General features: G+C 49.6%; 1 protein-coding gene across 18 annotated transcripts in view; it reads left to right on the forward strand.

Annotated features, from left to right (window-relative positions):
- The window catches only part of TNS1 (tensin 1), a 204,574-nt gene that overhangs the window by 119,522 nt on the left and 64,163 nt on the right, over positions 1-20,889 (forward strand). For all 18 annotated transcript variants that reach the window (XM_032278268.1, XM_032278266.1, XM_032278265.1 and 15 more), the window contains 2 exons: positions 2,599-2,664; positions 3,997-4,113. In XM_032278268.1, coding sequence (XP_032134159.1) covers positions 2,599-2,664; positions 3,997-4,113 — 183 coding nt within the window. The remainder of the gene's footprint in view (positions 1-2,598; positions 2,665-3,996; positions 4,114-20,889) is intronic.

The following is a 20,889-nucleotide window of genomic DNA, read 5'->3' on the forward strand; positions in this document are numbered from 1 at the left end:
CTCGGAATTCCATAGTGGAAGTGGAGGTAATTCCTCCCAGTCCTTGGGCTGTTTTATATCTTCCAGCCTTCTATGACTTTCCTTGTCTCTCCTTCATCTTGTCCTCCCAGTTTGTCACGTGTCCTATTGATAATGATTTTTTTCAACATTCATTGGGCATCTGCTTTGTGCTAGGATCTGTACCAAGTGCCAGGGATTCAAAGTAAAACATGACATGGTCTCTGCCTTGGCGGAGCTCAAATATCTTGAGTTGGGAGGCAGACTAGCAGGGGATAATTATCCTGCAGGACAGAAGAGCAATAGTGAAGGGCTGTGGCAGCAGCGAGGGGGAACCATTTTCTGAGGAAAGAAGAGGGGGTTGGGAAAGGTTTGGTGTTTGCTTTTTACTTCTTTCTTTTATCCATTGGAAGTTGCATCTGTATTACCTTCATGCCTGGGACATATAAATGCACATTTATTTACCCATCTGTCTGTCCATCTACCAGTCTATCCTTACATCCATCCATCCATCCATCCATCCATCCACTGACCTACCCACCCACCCATCCATTCACCCATCCACCCATCCATTCACCCATCCACCCATCTATCTACCCATCCACCCATTCATCCATTCATTAATCTATCTCTTCATTCATCTATCCATCTATCCACATATTCATTCATCTATCCACCCATCCATCTATCCATCCATCCACCCGCCCACCCATCTACCCATTCATCCATCCATTAATCCATCCCTTCATTCATCTATTAATCTATCTATTCATCCATCCAATCACCAACCCACCCATCCACCAAGCATCATTTTTGTGTTGGGCATATGCTAGATCCATCCATCCATCCATCCATCCATTCACCCACCCACCAAGCATCACTTGTGTGTCTATATGTGTTGGGCATGTGCTAGACTCTATAGGTATGAACAGAAAGAAGTCAGGCCTACCCTCAGGGAGTTCACAGTTTCCTCATTGAGAGTCATGCAAACATGATGCTATGAAGTGATGCCTGCAGTGATGGAGATACGCACAGGCATGATAGGTGTCCCATGGAGCAGATGCCATCCTTGCTGTAACTCCTTTTCCTACAAGCAGCAGGCAATGATCTGTGTCCAGAGTGGGCCCAGCCAGAGAAATACGGGACCTGGGGCATGGAGGAGGGTCCAGGTCTCCTTAGTGTAGTCTGGCTGATGTAGAAGGGTGTTTCTTTAATGAACTCTCCTTGCACTGGAGCCAGAAGATGCTGTCATAATTACAGTACAGAATGTAAATGATAACAGTCTTAACAAGGACAAATGAAGGCATACCTGATAAAATAAATAAGGGGTTGGGCAGAAGTTGAGAGAAGGGAGGGTCACAGATTTCCTCCTCCCACATAGTGTGAATCAGGAGATAACACTGAAAATTGATAGATCAATACATAGAGGAATGACAGGCATGGTGGTTCATACCTGTAATCCCAGCTCTTTGGGAGGCCAAGGCAGGAGGATTGCTTGAGGCCAGGAGTTTAAGACTAGCCTGGTAAACATAGTGAGACCCTGTCTCTACAGAAAATAAAAAAAAATTAGCTAGGTGTGGTTGTGTGTGCCTGTCATCCAAGCTATTCCAGGGCCTGAGTCAGGAGTGTCACTTGAGCCCAAGAGTTCAAGGCTGCAGTCAGCTATGATTGCACCACTGCATTTTGGCCTGGGCGACAGTGAGACGTGGTCTCTAAAAAAAGGAAAATAAATAGAGGCTTAACCATCTTATTTAAGGGTTCAAAGATAGTCCATAGAATAAATAAAAACAATCAGATTTAAGAAGAAGGGAAGTGGGGGTAGTGGTATAAGTGAACCAAATTGTTCACATTCATAGTAGTCAATCAATAGAGGTTATTTAAAACTGATGTCTGGCTGGCCATGGTAGCTCACGCCTGTAGTCCCGACACTTTGGGAGGCTGAGGCAGGTGGATTGCTTGAGCCCAGGAGTTCAAGACCAGCCTTGGCAACACAACAAAACTCTGTCTCTACAAAAAAATACAAAAACAAGCTGGGCGTGGTGGCTTGCACCTGTAGTGCCGGTTACTCTGGAGGCAGAGATAGGAGGATCATTTTAGCTTGAGAGATTGAGGCTGCAGTGAGCTGTGATCGCACCACGGCACTCCATCTAGGGCGACAGAGCAAGACCCTGTCTCAAAAATATAAATATACGCTCCAGCCTGGGTGACAGTGAGTGAGACTCCATCTCAAAATAAATAAATAAATACATAAATAAAATAAAATAAAATAAACTTGGTACCTAGAAATAGCGGCATAGAAATAGTGACTGTTATTTAGACTCTTAGAGGTAAATTGCTGGTAGAAAAGAAATGGAAGTGGTCAGAAGCAGTTACCTCATTACCTCAGGCAAGTAGGACAGGGGCTAGAGTGAGCAGGAGATTTAATTTCATTGTATAGATATAATTTCATGTATATAAGTAAAAATATAAATATGCTTTGATTATTATTATATTATTAACTGTGTTCATAGATGGTATTTTAATTTTTTCCAGAAGAAAACTTTTTATGGAATCCTTTTTGGGACTTTTTGCCTATTTTTGTTTTTCCTTCCCTTTTTTCAGATGATCGATTTCCGGAATACGGCAAAGTGGAGTTTGTATTTTCTTACGGACCAGAAAAAATTCAAGGTATAAGCCAAGTTAGAATTCATTATCTCACTCCTTCCCTGTATCCTGACCTTATCCCCACCACAATCCCACCGCTGGTCTGTTCCACAACGATCAACTTATCTTTGAGAGGCAGGCCATCAGTAAAGGATCTGGGTTTCAGAGTGGACCCCTAGCTAAACATGAACCAGTGACTTAATCTCTGGATAATAAAAATAAAAAAGCAGACAGAGAGGCGCTGGGCTGGATAAACTGTTCTGGTTCCCTTAGGTCATCAGCCTGTTATATTCAGAGACTGAGGGCCATGGTAGATGGATGGCGTGACTGGCGGGCAGGGGGCACTCAAAGGTGCCGGATAGATGAGTATTTATGAGAACTGAGGTGATTCAACCTGAAGGCCAGTTTAATAATAACCTTTAAGCCTCCAGACTGGTTATAAGTGGAGACCAGTTGTTCACCATCTTATTTGAGAACGGAATGAAAGGAGATGAAGTTAGGTTATGGGCAGAGGACCCTGGATGAACTATGGAAAGGACTGCCAAGCCAGGAAGGGAACTCACCCTGAAAGGCTTGACTGGCAGCTGTACTGTCTTTGAGCTGGGTTTAAAAAAAATTTATTTGCTTATTTTTAAATTTTACTTTAAGTTATGGAATACATGTGCTGAATGTGCAGGTTTGTTATATGGGTATACACATGCCATGGTGGTTTGCTGCACCTATCAACCAGTCATCTAGGTTTTAAGCTCTGCATACATTAGGTATTTGTCCTAATGTTGAGCTGGGTTTTCTACAGGTGGGTAGGAGCTCTGCTGTGTCCCCTATGTTTCTGTCCAGAGTGGAGAGAATTTTAAGAGTGGGGCAGGGCTATGCCTGGGAGGACCTTTTGGAGGGTCTATGCCCTTTCAATGTCAGGGCTGTGATTTCCCTGCTGTCTCTGACCCCATGCAGCTCATAACCAGCCTGTCCCCCGCTCCCCAGGGTCTGACTCCAGGGGCAGACTTTCTAGTCTCTTGGCACTGCCTCAGGAGCCCTGGGGACACAGAAGAGAAAGAGGCAGACACCCAGCCAGGGGTCCTTCCCGCTTTCTTCCAGGGGGTCTTCATTCTTCAGTGCCTGTCCTGATTTACCCCTATGACCTGGCATGAGCCTTTGCAAGAATGTAAGAAACTAGACTCCCAGTTCTCCGTCCAGCTTAAGCCACTGGTCCCGCCCGCCATGCTCAAGAAAATGAGAAGTCCCTCAGGGAGCATTCTTTGGGGGAGCTTGTGGGCTTCTCTGTTTTTCCAGCTGCTGAACTCTTTTCCCTCCCCACACTGTCTCCCTGCCTGCCCCTGCCTTTCCCATCCCTCTTAGGTATGGAGCACCTGGAGAATGGGCCGAGCGTGTCTGTGGACTATAACACCTCTGACCCCCTCATCCGCTGGGACTCTTACGACAACTTCAGTGGGCATCGAGATGACGGCATGGAGGGTAGGTAGGACCGAGAGGCTCCTGGCCCCTCTCCAGACTGCACAGCCTCTGCTCACGTGACCTTGCTTCTCTTGGTCTGCTATCTAGAGATCTGGGTTTGAGAGGAGGCAGAGGGGAAGTCAGAGGCACCTCTGAGAGCTCATAGTTCACTGGGGGACGATATGGCACATATATGGATGTATTAAATATTAAAAATGAGGACAGAGCCAAAGAGTACAGCAAAATGGCCACCAGGGGGTTATCATGGAAGTTTATTGCTGCAGCCAAATGGGTTTCGTGGACAGTGAGTTCTCTGGGATTGGCAGGGGAGGGATTTTGAGAGCTGAAGTGGTCTGGGAAGGCTCCTTGGAGGATGTGGTCTTGAGTGGAGCTTGAGATACCCCCCATTGCGTGGCAAAAACAGCATTTGTTACATGTACATTAAACCCACTGCTGGGTTTCTTCAGGCTTGCTGCCTTAGTTCTCTGGGGTCAGAGCACTAGGAATAGAGACACAGGATCCAGGGCCTGTGAGCTTTCATCCACAGCCAACACAAATGTTTGAGAGTTGGGAACAAACTGATAGGCTCTAAAATTTGAAAAGAAAGCAGCAGAATTGAAATTAATACGTGTTTAATTTAGCTACAAACCTAACATTATGTCAAATGGTCAACTGCAACTCAGGTCGTCTCTTGAGAGTTCTACGTGTGTTCTATTTATTTATGTGGTTTATTTGCATATGTGTAAGGAGATGTGGGGTGGGCTCTGAAAGTGAGCGTGCCTAGAGCTCAGGAAGTCTTGAGATGCCCTGTCTGGGGTTTGGCCACAAGCTTCTTTTCCTGAGTTGGTCATAGGACCGCAGAATGTTGGAGCTGGAAGGACCTTTGGGATGGTCTGGCCCATCTCCCATCTGTGTTCGGTTGGGGTAACTGAGACCCCACCAGAGGCAGAACCTCCTGATTTACCCCCATGACCCAGAAAGACCCTTTCAAGGATGACAGCACCCCAGCATTTGAGCTTCTCTTCCCAGCTGAAGCCAGTCCTTGGTGGGGCTCTGCCATCCTGGGGCCCCTGGCAGAGCTGGGTTAGAGACAGGCAGGCCTAGGGGCCTCCCCCTTCCCTCTTTCCTCTGCACCGCCCTGTCTCCTGTCTCCTTCCCCAAGGTTTTGAATTTGATGACTCCTCTCTGAAAGTCTTTGGACCTTTTTTTTTTTTTTTGAGACAAAGTCTCGCTCTGTTGCCAGGCCGGAGTGCAATGACGTGATCTCACCTCACCGCAATCTCTGCCTCCTGGGTGCAAGTGATTCTCCTGCCTCAGCTTCCCGAGCAGCTGGAACTATAGGCGTGCGCCACCACCCCCAACTATTTTTTTTGTATTTTTAGTAGAGATGGAGTTTCACCAGGTTGGCCAGGATGGTCTTGAGTTCTTGACCTCATGATCCACCTGCCTTGGTCTCTCAAACTGCTGGGATTATAGGCGTGAGCCATTGTGCCTGGCTGGGCCTTTTCTTGAATAAAGATTTCTCCTCTGACCTTGGGGGCACCAGAATGAGCACAAGGTTTCGGACAGGGGTGGGATGAGGGAGGGTGGTTGGACTACAGTTTGGGGACTTCCTGAGAGCACATTTTTTACGTTTAATGTTGCAAAGTGGATGGATGGCCTGTCCTCACACCTGCCTCGGTTCCCAACCCCTTCCTGTGGTGTTTTTCCTCCCCCAGGGGCTCAATACCCTTGGATTGGCCGAGACACCCCACCAGGTCCCTCTGACCCCCTAGGCTGCTCCGGAAAAGCACTCCCCCATTCCCTCTTGCTGAGTGGCCAAGCAGAAAGCGGAGGCTGGAGTGATTTGTTCTGAGGTCTCAGTGGCTGCCAGCCTAATTGGCCATTGTGCTGGGGATGTTTGCATTTTTAACAAGAACACTTGGCAATTGGAAAGAATTTTTACTGTCTCTCCATCTCTCCTTGGTGCAGAGTCAATGAGATGATAAATGTTAAAACATTTAGTAAACTATAAAGTGCCAGGCAAATAAAAGGTAAAATAATTAAGGGTGAGGAGGAATTGTGGGAAAGATGGGGCTTAGGATATAGTTGGTTGTGGGGGAAGGAAGAAGAGCAGACGGTCAGAGTGGTCAGAGTGGGAGGTGGCCTAGGGACAGCAGAGTCAAGAGCGGCTCCCCCTCTCGGCAGAGGGCCAGCTTCTCAGCCTCCAGACAGGGCCCCTCTGTACTTGCAGGACAAGCTGACCTTTAGCTGGCCAAAAGGTCCCACTGGTTCCATCCCTCTGCCTGAGGGAATAGATTAGAAGGGAAAAAAGGAAGGGCAAGGGGGCAGGAGAGGCGGCCAGGACCTTCCCTTGCCAGCCCTCTGTCCCCTCTCCCTGCCTGTGGCAGCCTTCATGAGAGGCAGTTTAGTATGTGGTTAAGAATGCAGCCTCCACAGACAAACTACCTGGCTTCAAACCCCTTGACAAGATACCATCCCTTGGGGCCTCGGTTTGTCCTGCTATGAAATGGGGATTCAGTCACCAAATCATTTTCAGCCCCTTGAGGGTAGCACAACCTGAGGAGGGGCTGCGTGCCGTGTTTCCTCGGGAGTCCCTGATACATCACTGTGGCCAGCGTGTCAGGCGCCCGCAGACATGGCTAAGGGAGAAGGCCTGGGCTTACCACGCATCAGACCTGGCACCAAGAACTTAGTAGTTGCCATTTCATCTGATGCTCCCAGCGATTCTGTGGTAGTTTTAATGTCCGGATGGCGAAGCTGGAGCACAGAGGGGTTAAGTAACCTGCCCCAGGTTGCTAAGCCTGTCAAGAAAAGATCTAGGTTTCAAGCCACCACACTGCCCACCGTGCTGTCCTGGGTTGGCTGATGTCCCTAGAGGTCTGCTCTGGGCATCTGGTTGGTGGCAGTACCTGGGTCTCACTGAGCCTAGGACCTCTCTAGCCAATACTCTCACTTGTGGACAGACAAGTTCACCCCATCCTGGCTGTTAGGAAGAGGGAGGGTTAGGTGAGGGGTGCTGTGCGTGGAGCATGGCACCCAGAGGCACTGGGCTCACTCTGAGGCAGAATGTCAGTGCAGGCAACAGCTCAGCCCCTGGCCCCACCCACAGAGAAGAGTGTGGGCGACTCACTCAGGAATGCTTCTGATGAGTGGCTGGCCTCTCCAAACAGGTAGAGGGATGCGTGTCCAAGGTGACCTGGGGCAGCTTCTGAAAGTGGCCCCCTGCCTACCTCTCCTATTTCAGGCCCACTGGGGAGGGTGATAGTAGAGGCCAGACCATTCCCTCTGAAGCCCACCAGGTGACTAGGAGTGGAGGGCAGGGAGCACTGAGCCAGGCAGTCAGGAGCAGATGTCATCTCTGGCCTGCATCCTCTCGTGTGGCCTGTGTCCCCACCTTGCCCTCTCCTGGCAGTGAAGCATGGCCAGCATCAGGCTCAGAGCTCCTGGTCCCCCAGGAGGCCCTCCTGCTGCTCCTGACTTAACCTTTAGCTTAGGAACTGCTGTGCGTTTAACTCTTTCCTCACTGCCTGCAGCCCCCCAACCCAGCTCCAAGTTTAAGTTTATAGCTTGCAGCACTATGACACTTGGAGCCTTCTCCCAAATTCTGTTGAATTGCTGTTCTCTGAAGGCTGACCTCTCAGGCTCAGGGGGCCAGGCCACTCATAAAGCCCAAGAGGGAAGGGACTTGCCAAAGGGGCAGGAAACCCCATGTATGGATCCTCCTTGGCGTTAGCTCAGTTCAGCCTGTACTACCCCATATCCTGAGTGAAGACCCTGGAAGTAGGCAGAGGTTAGCAATCTTGTCTAGGGTTATGAGACAAGAGGTGGAGTTGATATTGGAATCGAAATCCCTTTCGACCTCCTTTGGAGCTCAGCTTATCAGCACCCCCGAACCCACATCCCTAATTCATTGAGGTGGCTCCTTCAGGGCGGTTGTCCCACTTCTCAAGCCCTAATGATGACAGGGACTCACTACCACACAGGGCAGCCCGTTTCACTGTGGGACGGGTCCAGCTGTGCCTCTGTGTAGCAAACTGAGGCTGTGGTAGAGACTTTGCGCTCACCTGCACTTGGGCCAGAAGAAGGGGGTGCGCGATGAGGGTGAAGAATCAAATGGAAGCTCAATAACAAGGACCTCCGACCAGACGATGTTCTCTGCTATGGGACAGTGGCCAGCAGCAGAGTGCCTGCCATCTTGGGGACCCTTTACTTCCAGAGCAGTGCCTTCTGGCGAGCCTCATGCCTGAAGTATTATTAGTCTGTTGGGGAAGCCACAGCAAAACGCCACAGACCGGGGGGCTTGTGCCACAAAAATGAATTTTCTCCTAGATCTGGAGGCTACAAGTCTGAGATCAGGTTTCGGTGGACTGGTTTCTCCTGAGACCTCTCTCCTTGGCTTGGAGATGCTGTCCTCTCCCTGTGTCTTCACATCATCTTCTTTCTGCATGTATCCGCATCCTCATCTCTTCTATAAAGAGACCAGGTGTATTGGAGTAGGGCTCACCCTAATGATCTCTTTTCACCCTAATTGCCTCTTTAAAGGCTGTATCTCCAAACACAGTGGCATTCTGAGCTGCTGGGGGTTATGACTGCAACGCAGGAATCTGAGTGGGAAACAGTTCAGCTCATCACACCTGAGAGGGAGTTTTCTGGGTCATATGTATTTGGATGCCCCTGGCGTTTGATACTGAGTGGGTAGGAAGGGAGGGTCAAGGATGGTTGGTGGGGAGAGGTCTGGTGCCCTCCTTGCGGGCGCCTCTGCCTTTCTCCAGTTAGGTCTGGAGCCTGCCAGCTTGGCGTTGCGGCTTACACCAGTTTAACAGCCTCCAGAAACCCCATTAGCAGCTTGGCCTGAGTTCTGACACCCCGTGCCCAGATTCCAGGTCCCCATGGGTAGGGGTGGTGCTATGTTTTTGCCTCTGCAGTATAGAGCAGGCTCCAAATTCCTCCGTAGTGCTCCAGGGCAAGCGTTCTCGGAAGCAAGCCCTGAACCAAGGGATGTGGGCTGCCCACTGCCCCTGAGAAGCCCGAAGGCTCACCAGGCCTGGTCCTTCCCTGCCTTCTCATTCACCCCCACGTGACTTCCTCGGATGTCAGTTGTTTAGAGTTTCTCTTAACTCAAAAGAGAGGATGAGGAATGGGGTTGGGCAAGTGAGGGGTGCTCTCAGAAAGCAGATTGCTGAGCAACAAAGGACAGGGTGACACGGGGAATGACAAGCTTCCCAGCCTGGCTGACAAGGGTGAGGGGCTGGTGTCCACCTCACCTCTGGGTTTCTCCTGGTTGACACCCATCAGTCCTTCCTTTGTTTCCATGGACAAGCCCACCAGAACTGGGGGCTGGTGACAGAGGGCCTTCATTTTGTGCCCAAGCTTCTCAGCCCTCAGGGGAGAACTTCCAGCTCTGCAGGGTGCCCGTCCACTCCCCAGGTACTTTTGTCTGGGGAGGAGCCTCTGCCTGGAGCCAGGAATCCCTGCTCTGTGGTGATTTCTTATGAGCTAGGCTTATCCAAGGACTCTGTGACACACACACACACACACACACACACACACACACACACACACACACATATATATACATATATATTTTTTTTTGAAAGAAGAAAGAGGGAGGGAAAGAGATACAGCAAACAGGCAGAGAGCAAGAAGGAGAAAGAAAGAAATAAATGAGAGACATGGAAAGATAGACCGGCATGGTTAGACATTGGCCTGGGAGGCAGGAGATTGGGTTCTGGGTGTCTCTGGTAACTCCTTTTCCGTAGATCCTTTTTATTCCTTATAAAATGTGAGGGCTGGAGTACATAGTATTTCTCTCTACTGAGCTGAAGCATTGCATCTTTTCATGACCTGTGAAGAGCTAAGAGGGGCCTGCCAGGCTTCCCTCAGACCTTCCCAACCAACCCATGCGCTCAGAGCAGGAAGAAGCGTGGCTTAGTGGTGTTATCAATCAGGAGAGGCTCAGTTATGCCGCAGTGACAAATGGTACCACCTTCTCAGTGGCCTACCCCAACAAAAGCATATTTCTTGCTCACGCTACCTGTCTGCTGAGGGTCAGCAAGGTCTCTGTTCATCACAGCTACTCTAGGCTGAGGGTAGCTTCATCTTGTAGCACCTACAAAACAAGCCACACACCCACGCCTAGCTCCGAAGGGGCCAAGGAAGTTGTGTATAGAAGATAAGCAGCTGGAAATAAGGTTGAACAGACCAATCTCTACTATAGGGATTAAGGCTGTGGGACCTAGAACTGGAAGATCTGGTTCTAAGCTTCCTGAGACCCAAATGTCTTAATTGTAAAATGGGTTCAATAACAGTACTTCCCTTACAGGATTATTGTCTGATATACAATGAGGTAATAGACATGAAATGCGACAAGCAGAGTGGTGCAGAGTGGTGCATGCTGTGCTGGCAGTGATTTGTGTCTGTTATTATTGCCATTGAGCTGCTGGAGGAGAGATGACCCAGATGTGATTTTGAATGAGCCCTCTCCTCTTAAGAAAAAGCCCACATTCCCCTTCCCACTCTGCTCTCTTGGAACCATCTGTAGCTGGCTCTGCTCTAGGAGCCCCACTCTTGGGAGTCAGGAGACATGCCTCTGACATCAATTCGCTATGTGACCTTGGAAAAATTACTTCACCTCTCTGGTTCTCAGTTTCCTTATCAGTGAATTGAGGAGGATGGAGTCCAAAAAGGACTTCCAGCTCCAAAACCCTAACAATGGTGAGGACGCTGTTGCTGACGATGACCATGGGATGATAGCACTGTGTACTTACTGGGTGCTGGCACCACTGACTGTATGTTCTGTTGATGAATCCTTCCCGAACACCTATAGGTGGGTGCTGTTTTGTACCTGTTAGGCTGATTAAGCGGAACTTGAAGGATGTGATTATAAAGCTACGTGTTTTGTGTACTGCCACCCTTTTTAAGTCTACTCTACGTTTTCCCTTCCCCTAAATGACATTAGGGAAACTTCATCCCTTTTCTAGTCACCCTCAGGTAATACAAGGTCCTTTGGTTGGTAATAAATAAACATGCCCGGTGCTGGCGAACTTGTTTCTCTCCCTTGTCAGCTCTTACCTGGCTGCTGTGTTTGGCAGGGGTGAGGGGTCGTGGCTGGGGGGGCTCTTTAAGTTTTCTTTCTGTTTTCCTGACTTATGTATTTAGGGTTAGGAAGGGGGAACATTCCAGAATATTCTTTCTTGCCTGGTGAGGTTGCACAGGCATATTCTGTGTGGAGACAGAGACACAGATGGTGCGTCTTGGGTTCTTTGCCAATGGAAGATTCTGGAGGCATTGCATGCCATCTGGCTTCTCTCCTGCAGCACTTCTGTGGACATTTGGGAGACCCCTGTCCAATTGCCCAAAAGTCTTTCTTTCACTGTTCCCTTTGGGTGGCGAACATGGTTCTGTTCAGATGCTCTGGACCCCCTTCCTCAGCCCAGTCATCCCTCGTTCCCTTCAGCCTCCTCCTGCTGAAATCTCTCACCCCTGCAGGGGGCCCTCGTGGACAGCATTTGAGGCAGCCCAGGTTGGCTCTCCCTTACCTTGGTCCAAAGTAAATCATCAGCATTCTTGGCCTCCGCAAAGACGGGTGTTGAGGTGGCCAGGGCGGCCCTGCCCCTGTTCCCGCAGTACAGTTAAGCCCCTGCCTCTCACATCCTCCCCACTTCCTGATCTTTTCACACCTTTGATATGTATGTGTGTGTGTGATGTGTATGGCGGTATAGTTTGGAGCCACAAAACAGTTTTCAGCCATCACTGTCTTTTTAAAAACTTAATAGCTGTGTAGATATAATTTAATACCACAACTTTACCTGTTTAAAGTATGCAATTCAATGGGTTGTAGTATAATTGGGCTTGTACAATCATGACCATAATCTAATTTTAGAACAATTTTATCACTGCCGGCCCAAGAAACCTTATAACCAGCAGCAGCCACCCCCATTTCTGCCCGCGACTCCTAACCCTAATCTACTTTCTGTGTCTGTAGATTTGTCTGTTTTGGACATTGTAGGTAAATGGAGTGATGATACAGTAGGTGGTCTTTTGTGTCAGGCTTCTTTTACTCGACCTAATGTTTTCAAGGTTCATTCATGTTGTAACATGTATCAGTACTTTATTCATTTTTGTTGGCGAATCATATTCTAGTGTAATCCATACCATATTTTGTGTATCCATACTTCACCATCAATTGATGAACATTGCATTGTTTCAACTTTTTGGCTTTAATGGAGAATGCTGCCATCAACATGTATGTGCAAGTTTTTGTGTGGACTTAGGATTTCATTGCTCTTGGGCTGACAGCCAGGAGTGGAATTGCTGGGTCACGTGTGTCATCATTTGAGGAATGGCCAGACTGCTTCCCAAGGGGCTATACCATTTGGCGTTCCTACCAGCAATGTATGAACCTGTCTCTGGATCGTCACCAACTCTTACTTTCTGTCTTTGGGATTCTAGCCATCCTGGTAGGTATGAAAGTGTATCTCATTGTGGTTTTGATTTGTGTTTTCCTAAGAATCAATGCTGTTGAACATCTTTTCACGTGTTAATTGGCAATTATGGATCTTCTTCAGAAAAATTTCTATCCCCATCCTCTGTTTACTTTTTAAATTTTTGTTTTGTCTTTTCATGATTGAGTTGTAAGTATTCATTTTATATTCTGGCAAGAAGTTCCTTATCAGGTATATAATTTGCAGCTGTGTTCTCCCATTCTGTGGGTGGTCTTTGCACTTCTTGGTATCAGTCATCTCTTCTGCAAGCCTTGCATGGTGGTTTCCTGCCTTAGTTTTGAAATGTGTCAATCATTGTCCTCAGGCCTCTTTGACAACTGAGACTCAAGTACTTTCACATGAACATCTGGTCACAAAAAGTGTTCCCATTTAATAGATGAGGAAACTGAGGCAAGAAACAGTGAAGTTAAGGACCTTGTCCAAGGAAGCCTCCTGGATGAATGGTGGAGGCAGGATTCCAACATGGCAGGTCTGGAGCCAGTCAGGGATCTACACTGCTACCTATCATTTTGTGATCTTCATCTGTAGCCCAAAATGCTTTAGGCTGTGTGGACTGATGTCTTTTCAGCTTTAAAAGAGGTGCCTGGATTGACCTGGAAGGGCTACCCCATTATATGGAAAGGGAGGCCGAGTTTCAGATCCCTGGATGACAGCAGCAAAAAAGCCTGTGAGCTCCGCCTTCCAGCGAGCCCCGGGCCTGCGTAGCCCTGTCACCCTTCATCTCCTGGGGCCCAGGCCAGATGGGAGAGCGGTGAGAATGTGTCCCCGGGTTTGAGAGTGAGACAGTTCAGCAGTGGGGAGAAGAGTCCCTGTGCTCACTGTGGGTGGGGCTATGGGAGAAAACTCATGTGCACCACAGTGTTTGCCCTTGATGTATTTTCTCAGGGTCTGGCATTCTTGCCTTCTGAACTTTTGAGTAAGACGTGGGAGGAACCAGCAAGAGAGGGGAGTACAGGATTGCAGGTGGTCCCAGATAACTCAGGGAAACAGTCCAAGATTCCCGGGGTGTGATACATGTGCCCCTTGAGTCTGAGCAGGGGGCTTCAGGGGCGAGTTTCTGTACGTGGGTGCTGAGAGCCTGGGATTCAACCCTGAACTGATTTTGCTGGGAAATGGTCACCTGGCCCCCAGAGGGGACAGCCCTCCTGGCCTGTGACTTCAAGGTGGTGGGGGCAGTAGCATGGGAGGGAGAAATTCAAAGCTGCTACTGAAAGCTTCTATCCTTGGTCTGTCACATCTTATAGGACAAAGGGCTGAGAGACCAGCAGGAGAGGTTTGGGTTAGCCCCCTGGTAGAACTTCCCAACTGTGAGAGGGTAAATCAGCTGTGGCAGGGAGATTGTCCTCTTGGCCCCCTTAGGCAGAGACGTTGAGGGACAAGAGGAGTGGATCTTAGTGTGTGCTGGTCTGCATAGAGGCCAAGGCAGAGGCCTGGATGAAGCAGCTTCTTGAGGAGCATTTCTTGGTTCTTTTGTCTTCTCCGAGCAGGGAGTCTTCTCCCGACTCACTGGCACAATCAGAGTCTTGAGAATTCAGATACAAGCAGGCCTGACCTTGCGGGTAAAAAGATGACACCACTGACCCAGCATCTGCCAGCCACCTGCTCGCACTGTTCCCTGTCGAGCAGCGCTGGGTTTGTCTCAGTGCCCTCGGACCCTTAGCTGGCCCTGCTCTGCGAGGCAGCTGGCAGGCTTGGGGAGCAGCCTCTGCCCATGCAACACAGTGTAAACCAATACCCTCACGAGTGAATGTGCCTTTGGTGCTCTGTAATCTCTGCCATCGGGTGCAGGCTGGAGGCCGGAGCCATGCTCAGAGCCAGCCAGAGCTCTGGGCACAGTCTGCTCTCTTGTGCTCAAATATCCAGCTTGAGGCAGGGGATGGGGGAACGGGTACTCTTTCCCCCTCAGCCTCCCTCCCTGTTTCCTCTCCTGCCAGACCTGTAGACAAGTGCAAGCTATCTGGACCTGTCAAGACCCCAAGATACCGACTCTAATCATATCTAAGAAAAGAAATTTAAGCTTCTATCAATCAAATACTTATTTTTACCCACCTAAAGCTACTTTGCACCCATCATTTCCTCCCTCCCTCCCTCCCTCCCTCCCTCCCTCCCTCCCTTCCTTCCTTCCTTCCTTCCTTCCTTCCTTCCTCCAATTACTTCACTGATCCCCTGCTAGGTGGGGGGCACTGTGCAAGTCCTGGGGACACAAAAAGCTGTGCCCTGGGGTTGTCTGGAGTTGGGGCGGGGGTGTCAGCCCAGCGCTGTATCCACTCTGACCCACAGCCTGTGAGGAAGGGGCTCCGTCAAGTGCCGTGTCTTCTGGGGAGGATTATGATCAGAAGGGCTGGATTTGCAGAGGGTTTGATTAGAAGGGCCTCTGGGAGGATAGACGGCATTGAAGGCAGAATTGTTTTTCAGATTTAAAAGTGGCATAATGACATTGCTCAAAGTCTGGAAAGTAAAAGGAGAGAGAAGTGATCAAATCTGACTGGCTTCCTCACACAATTGCTCTGCTCACTGTGGTGGGGTGGGTGGGATCTCAGCAGAATGCTGGAGGCGGTGGAGGTGAGCTGAGGGCCAGGGCACCCTTGCAGGAGACCAGGGAGGTGAGAGCAGTTGCAGTGTGGGGCCGAGGGGGGGGCTGCCGTTCCCTAGGGCCCCTGCTGCTCCCAGGAGCTGAGCAGAGCTGAGCTGGCCCGGAAGCCCTCACCAGAGTCCTGGGGCTCCATTCCCCTCTCTGCTATTGAAGGGGTGCAGGGGCCTCTTTTCTCCTTTGTTTGATTTTCAGTTTTTCAAAGCAACTTTTACAAAAGAAACCACACCAAACCCACAGTAGACATGTCCACGGAGCCTGCGTCTATTGCCCTGGTGGACTTGGCTGGCTGAGGGCTGCCTGTCCTCACCTCCTCCCTGTGTGGCCACCTGGGGAGACTCCACCAGGCCACTCAGAGCCCCATGCAAGTGGGGGTGGGTGGATGCCACCCCCAGCTCTGTGGGTGTGTGGCTCCCACAGTGGGGCTTCTTGCCTTCAGGCTCCAGCCCTCCAGCCTCCCTATTCAGCTCACAGCAGCATCTAGCCTTCTGTAGTAAAGGTCCTGTTTCTGGATTATTCCAGATGATTCTTTGCTGAATCTATTCAGGCCTTGGGTGCTCCTCCCTGCCTTTTTGGAGGCTGGTTTGCTTTGGCAAAGTTGAGCTTCTTCACTCATTGTCCTGGCCTGACTTTGGGGCCAATCTCTCCATCAGTCTTGGAGAGGCAGCATCCTCCCTGGAGCCCGCCTGCATCTACTCACTCCCTCCCCTGCCTGCTACCTGGCACCCATCTTCCTGCAGCAGACCCACTCCCTCTTGGTCCACTCACTCTCCCAGCCCCTGCCTTCTGTCTGATGGGCATCTCTGAGGCTGTTTATGGGAAATGGTTTCAAGGGATCTGGGGTCTGGCGAATGATCAGTCCTTTTTCCTTTCGATAACCCTCCCTCTACTTCCTCAGCTGCTCATGGATGATTCATCCCCTATAAATCTCCTTCTTTCTTCTCTATGTCCCTCTCCCTGGCACGAGACCTTCTAAAATCCTGCCAAAGTCACTGAACTCACATAGCTTCAGTAATAGGCTGCCTTCATTAAAATTAAGGACAGTATCTTAGAGTGGGCCGGAGTGGGTAGAACCCACGTCCTTGGGAGGTGATAATCTCTAGGTGGGAAGATCCTTGGGAGGCCCCGTAGTGGTTGGGAGCGTGGCCTTGGGACTCAGGCTCTCTGGGCTTGAGCCCTAGCTCTACCTCTTGCCTTTTGTTGACCTTGGGCGAATCATTTAGCCTTTCTGGGTCTCAGTGTTCTCACTGTAAAGTAGGGAGAAGGCTAGTACCTGTCCTACAGCATTGAGAATTAAAAGAAATAATACGAGGGTACCTAGCTCAGCCACTATTTAAGCATTAGCTTTTGCTAATACCACTACCTGACCTTGGGTGGCATTTTATAAAATACTTCCTGAGTTCACCTTCAACCATCTCAGTTCTTGAGCTGGACTTCGAACTGAGGCCTCTGGCTGCAAGTCCAGTATTCTTTCCATTATGCAGAACTAGGTGTCTGTGAACCTCTTCCCCATCACTATCCAAATGCCAGGCTCCATCCCCAGGTGTGACTCACTCCCTCTGCTCAGGGGTCCTGCCTCCCTGGCACTGGTCATCATTGATGGCCAGACTGCAGGTTATGGCCTCCTCCCTTTGAGAAAACACTTCCACATATGGGAGGGTGGGAATGACACGAGGCTAGGCCTAACCTCGAGTCCATGAGATTGAAGAAGAAGATGAAGAAAAGGAAAAAACCCACATCATCTACGTTCTTTGGTACATAAGCTATCCTCGGTCACATTTGCTTCTTCATTCAACAAGCGTTTATTGAGTGCTTACTCTGTGCCAGCCACTCGCTTTTCTAGATGCTGAGGACAGAACAATGAATGAAACAGAGATCCCTGCCATGCGGACATTCCATTCTAGTGGAGGCAGACAATAACACATTTTTAAAGAGACAATAAATAAATGAAAGAGCCTGTTTGAAGTTGAGAAATAGTCTGGGAAAAATGGAGCAAAATAGGGTGATTGGGAATGGGGGCACTGAATGAGTTGGTATTTTTAAAAAGGGGAGTTGGTCAGTCCAGGCCCTCTGAGGAGGAAACACTTAAGCCAAGACTTGAAGGAGGTACAGGAGCTGGCCAGACAAATATCTGGAGAAGAGCATTCTGGGAAGAGGGAATAGCAGGTGCAAAGGCCCCGAGACAGGGGCCCACCTGAGATGTTTGGGAAGCCGGAAGGAAGACAGTGTGACCGAATGGAGGTTGTGTTGGGAGATAAGGTAATGGGGAGTAGATGACCGGGGGTCTGGTAGCTGTGGTAAGGATTTGGCCTTGCCCTCAGCCTCTGTATCCAATGATACCTTGTAAAGATCTTTCCATAATAGCAGGTGAAGAGTCTTCTCACTTTGTTCAGCTGCATACTATTCCACTGTATGTGAGGACTACGTTTTAATAACTACGTTTTTAAAACTGCCTTTAAATCACGGAAACATTTAAGTTGTTTCCAATCTTTTGCTCTTTCCAAAAAGTGCTGCAGTAAATAGTGTTGTACATATACCATTTTCATTTGGGTAAGCCTATCTGTAGGACAGATTTCTGGAAGTGAAATTGCTGGGTAGAAGAATATATGTGCAAATAATTTTTATAGGCAGGGCCAGATAAAAATTGGCCTTCATAAGGATTGTATTAATTGATGCTCCCAGTCAGTGATTTGGTTGGGGATGAGGAGGAGAATCATTTCCCCACCCGACCTCCTTTAATGTACACCTCCCCCATGAGATACTGGTAGGTACCCATAATTTCTTGTACTCCTCACGACTCTCCTGTGACCTGAGTACTCGTGATCCTATTTCACAGCTGAAGAAACAGCACAGAGAGGTTAAGTAACCTACCAATGTTTACACAGCCAGGGAGGGACAGAACTTGGATTCTGACACCGACCATTTCTCAGCGTAGCATTTCTAACCATTTTTCACAAGGTAGGAGTCCTGAGGATCCCTGCCCTCTGCCCCATGCAGCTGGGGTTTGAGAACCTAGAGAACAGGAGGTGAGTAAAAATGGGCCGCATGCCTGTACAGCTCTGCCCAGTGCTGTGCCTGTGTCCTGGAGACCCTTGCAGGCCAGTGATGGGGGAGGGGAGAGGCCAGCCCAAGGGATCTGGAGCCACAGTGGCAAAGCTAGTCAGCTCGGCCCTCTCCCTGTCTCCTCCCTCTGCCAGCCCCAGTGGAGAGGCCTGGGAGGCTGGGGATTAGCTAATTCTGCTCTGGGTGAGGAGCTGCCTGCTGCTGTCTGCCGGGTCATCTTGCTCCAGGGATTGAGTTTCAGCATTTCACTGATGAAAATAAATCAGCCCCTTGATTGTCCTGCATGGCCTGGGAACCTCTGCAGCCTGGCGTGTATTTACAGACTTCCTATAAGTCCCTGTTCCTGTCCTAGCCTCAGGGGCTTCATTGCTGCTGCAGAAATAGTAGGAGAGAAGAAACAGGCCCGCAGAGTCCAGGGGCTCTGGGATCCAAACAGGGCCTGGTGGTGGAGTGTCTTCTCCGAGTTGTATCCTTGAGGATTAAGATCCAAACAGGACTTTAGGGATCCTCTACTTGCTGTCAGCCATTGCACAGGGGAGTAAACTGAGGCCTGTCCAAACTCACCCCTTAGAATTCTGGCGCCTTGGCTCCCAGTCTGCTGCTGCAGCCAGACCACGTTTTCTTTTCTTTCTCTCTCTCTCTTTTTTTTTTTTGAGACACAGAGTCTTGCTCTGTGTCCTAGGCAGGAGTGCAGTGGCACGATCTTGGCTCACTGCAACATCTGCCTCCCGGGTTCAAGCAATTCCCTGTCTCAGCCTCCCAAGTAGCTGGGACTACAGGTGCCCGTCACCAGGCCTGGCTAATTTTTGTATTTTTAGTAGAGATGGGGTTTCAGCATCTTGGCCAGGCTGATCTTGAACTCCTGACCTTCTGATCCACCCGCCTCAGTTTCCCAAAATGCTGGGATTGCAGGTGTGAGCCATCTCGCCTGATCAGTATTTTCTTTAGGCCTGTTTGTCACACTGTGGCTGGTTAGAGGTCTAGGGACAGAATTGGAGAGGTGAGTTTTAGCTGCTGCTGGAAGGTTGGAGGTCTGACATTCCGGAGAACCCTCTTGCCTTCTGGGAATCTGAGAAACAGAAACAGGTGCCAGAACTAGATTTTCTAGATTTTCTGAAAGTTGAGAAGAATCCTTTTACCCCATACATCTGTCTAGGTGGGATGAGTGACCATGGCTCAAAAACAAGGCAAACTGAGGGTTTTGACAAGGCCCTGGCTCATTCTTATGCAAAGGGGACTCAGGAGTCTCACCCCAAAGTCCCTTTCCTCCTGTCCCCCTTTCTTTGCTCAAGCATTATTTGCGCTCACAAGATTATCCCTCAGGGACATGAGGTGTCCTGCCTCAGACAATGCTGGCTCTAGGATACTGGATCAGAGTGGTCAACCCTAGGCCATTTATCTCCCTGTGCCCTGGGAAGCAGCAACAGAGCCGTTGATGGGTGGGGGAGCTTCAGACTGCCTGATCTTTACATCTTTACAGCCAGTCAATGCCCTGGCTGCTCATCTGAGACTTACGCCTTTGATTGCTTTAAAAAATTGTTAGTAGCAAAGTGTTCTTGGATATGTGTTCTCCTTTTCCAGGGCCAGTGAGATCAGATTTTGATATGAAAGCTCAAAGCTTCTCAGATCTCTCCTTCTTCGCTTTCTTCCTGTCTCTGTCTGTACATTGCTTGAGAACCTTCCAGAAGCAGATGGGTGCTCCTTATGTGATGCAAAAACAGAAAGGCCCAAGGGTGGTATCCTTGCTCCTGTCTCCTAGGTAGGCCTGTGTTCCATGGCTTGGTGGCCTCTGCATGAGTGAGTCACTTTCAGCCTAGGCCTAGATGGACTTATTTAGGGAAGGAAGCAGATACCCACCCAGGTCCTCCACCCACCTCTGCACCTACTCATGCATGGAACCACATGGACCCCTCTGCACACACCCACCTCTCATGCATGGAACCACATGGACCCCTCTGCACACACCCACCTCTCATGCATGGAACCACATGGACCCCTCCACTCACACCCACCTCTCATGCATGGAACCACATGGACCCCTCCACTCACACCCACCTCTCATGCATGGAACCACGTGGACCCCTCTGCACACACCCACCTGTCATGCATGGAACCACATGGACCCCTCCACTTACACCCACCTCTCATGCATGGAACCTCATGGACCCCTCTGCACACACCTATTTCTTATGCATGGAGCCACATGGGCTCCTCTGCACACACCCACCTCTCTATGTGGAACCACATGGACCTCTTGCCCCACTGCATAGCCCCAGCCATCAATGTTGGGAGCTGTAATTATAAAACTGCCCAGCCAGTTTGGTAACCCAACTTATATGTGGATGCTGAGACCTGTTTTGGGTCAAGAGTAAGTGATTGACCTCACTTGCAGAGATGGTTTCATTTGTGTGAATTATAAACCACCTCTGAGACAGTGTTCTACTTGTTTCCAGAAGTGCTTTTGCTGGAAAGCATGCCCTGGTAGCATTGTGAGGATGAATGCATAAAATTCCCAGGGAATCAGTTTGATGGGGGCAATGCTCCCTTGGCTGCTGGAGCTTGTTATAAACCAGCATTGTGACCTTATTGTCACTCTCCACTCCTTTTTTCTTGCTGGATCTTCTAAGACCTGACCCT

The sequence above is a fragment of the Sapajus apella genome, unplaced genomic scaffold (genome assembly GCF_009761245.1).
Source record: "Sapajus apella isolate SASKATOON/1434 unplaced genomic scaffold, GSC_monkey_1.0 scaffold10, whole genome shotgun sequence".
In the NCBI taxonomy this organism is placed as follows: Eukaryota; Metazoa; Chordata; class Mammalia; order Primates; family Cebidae; genus Sapajus; species Sapajus apella.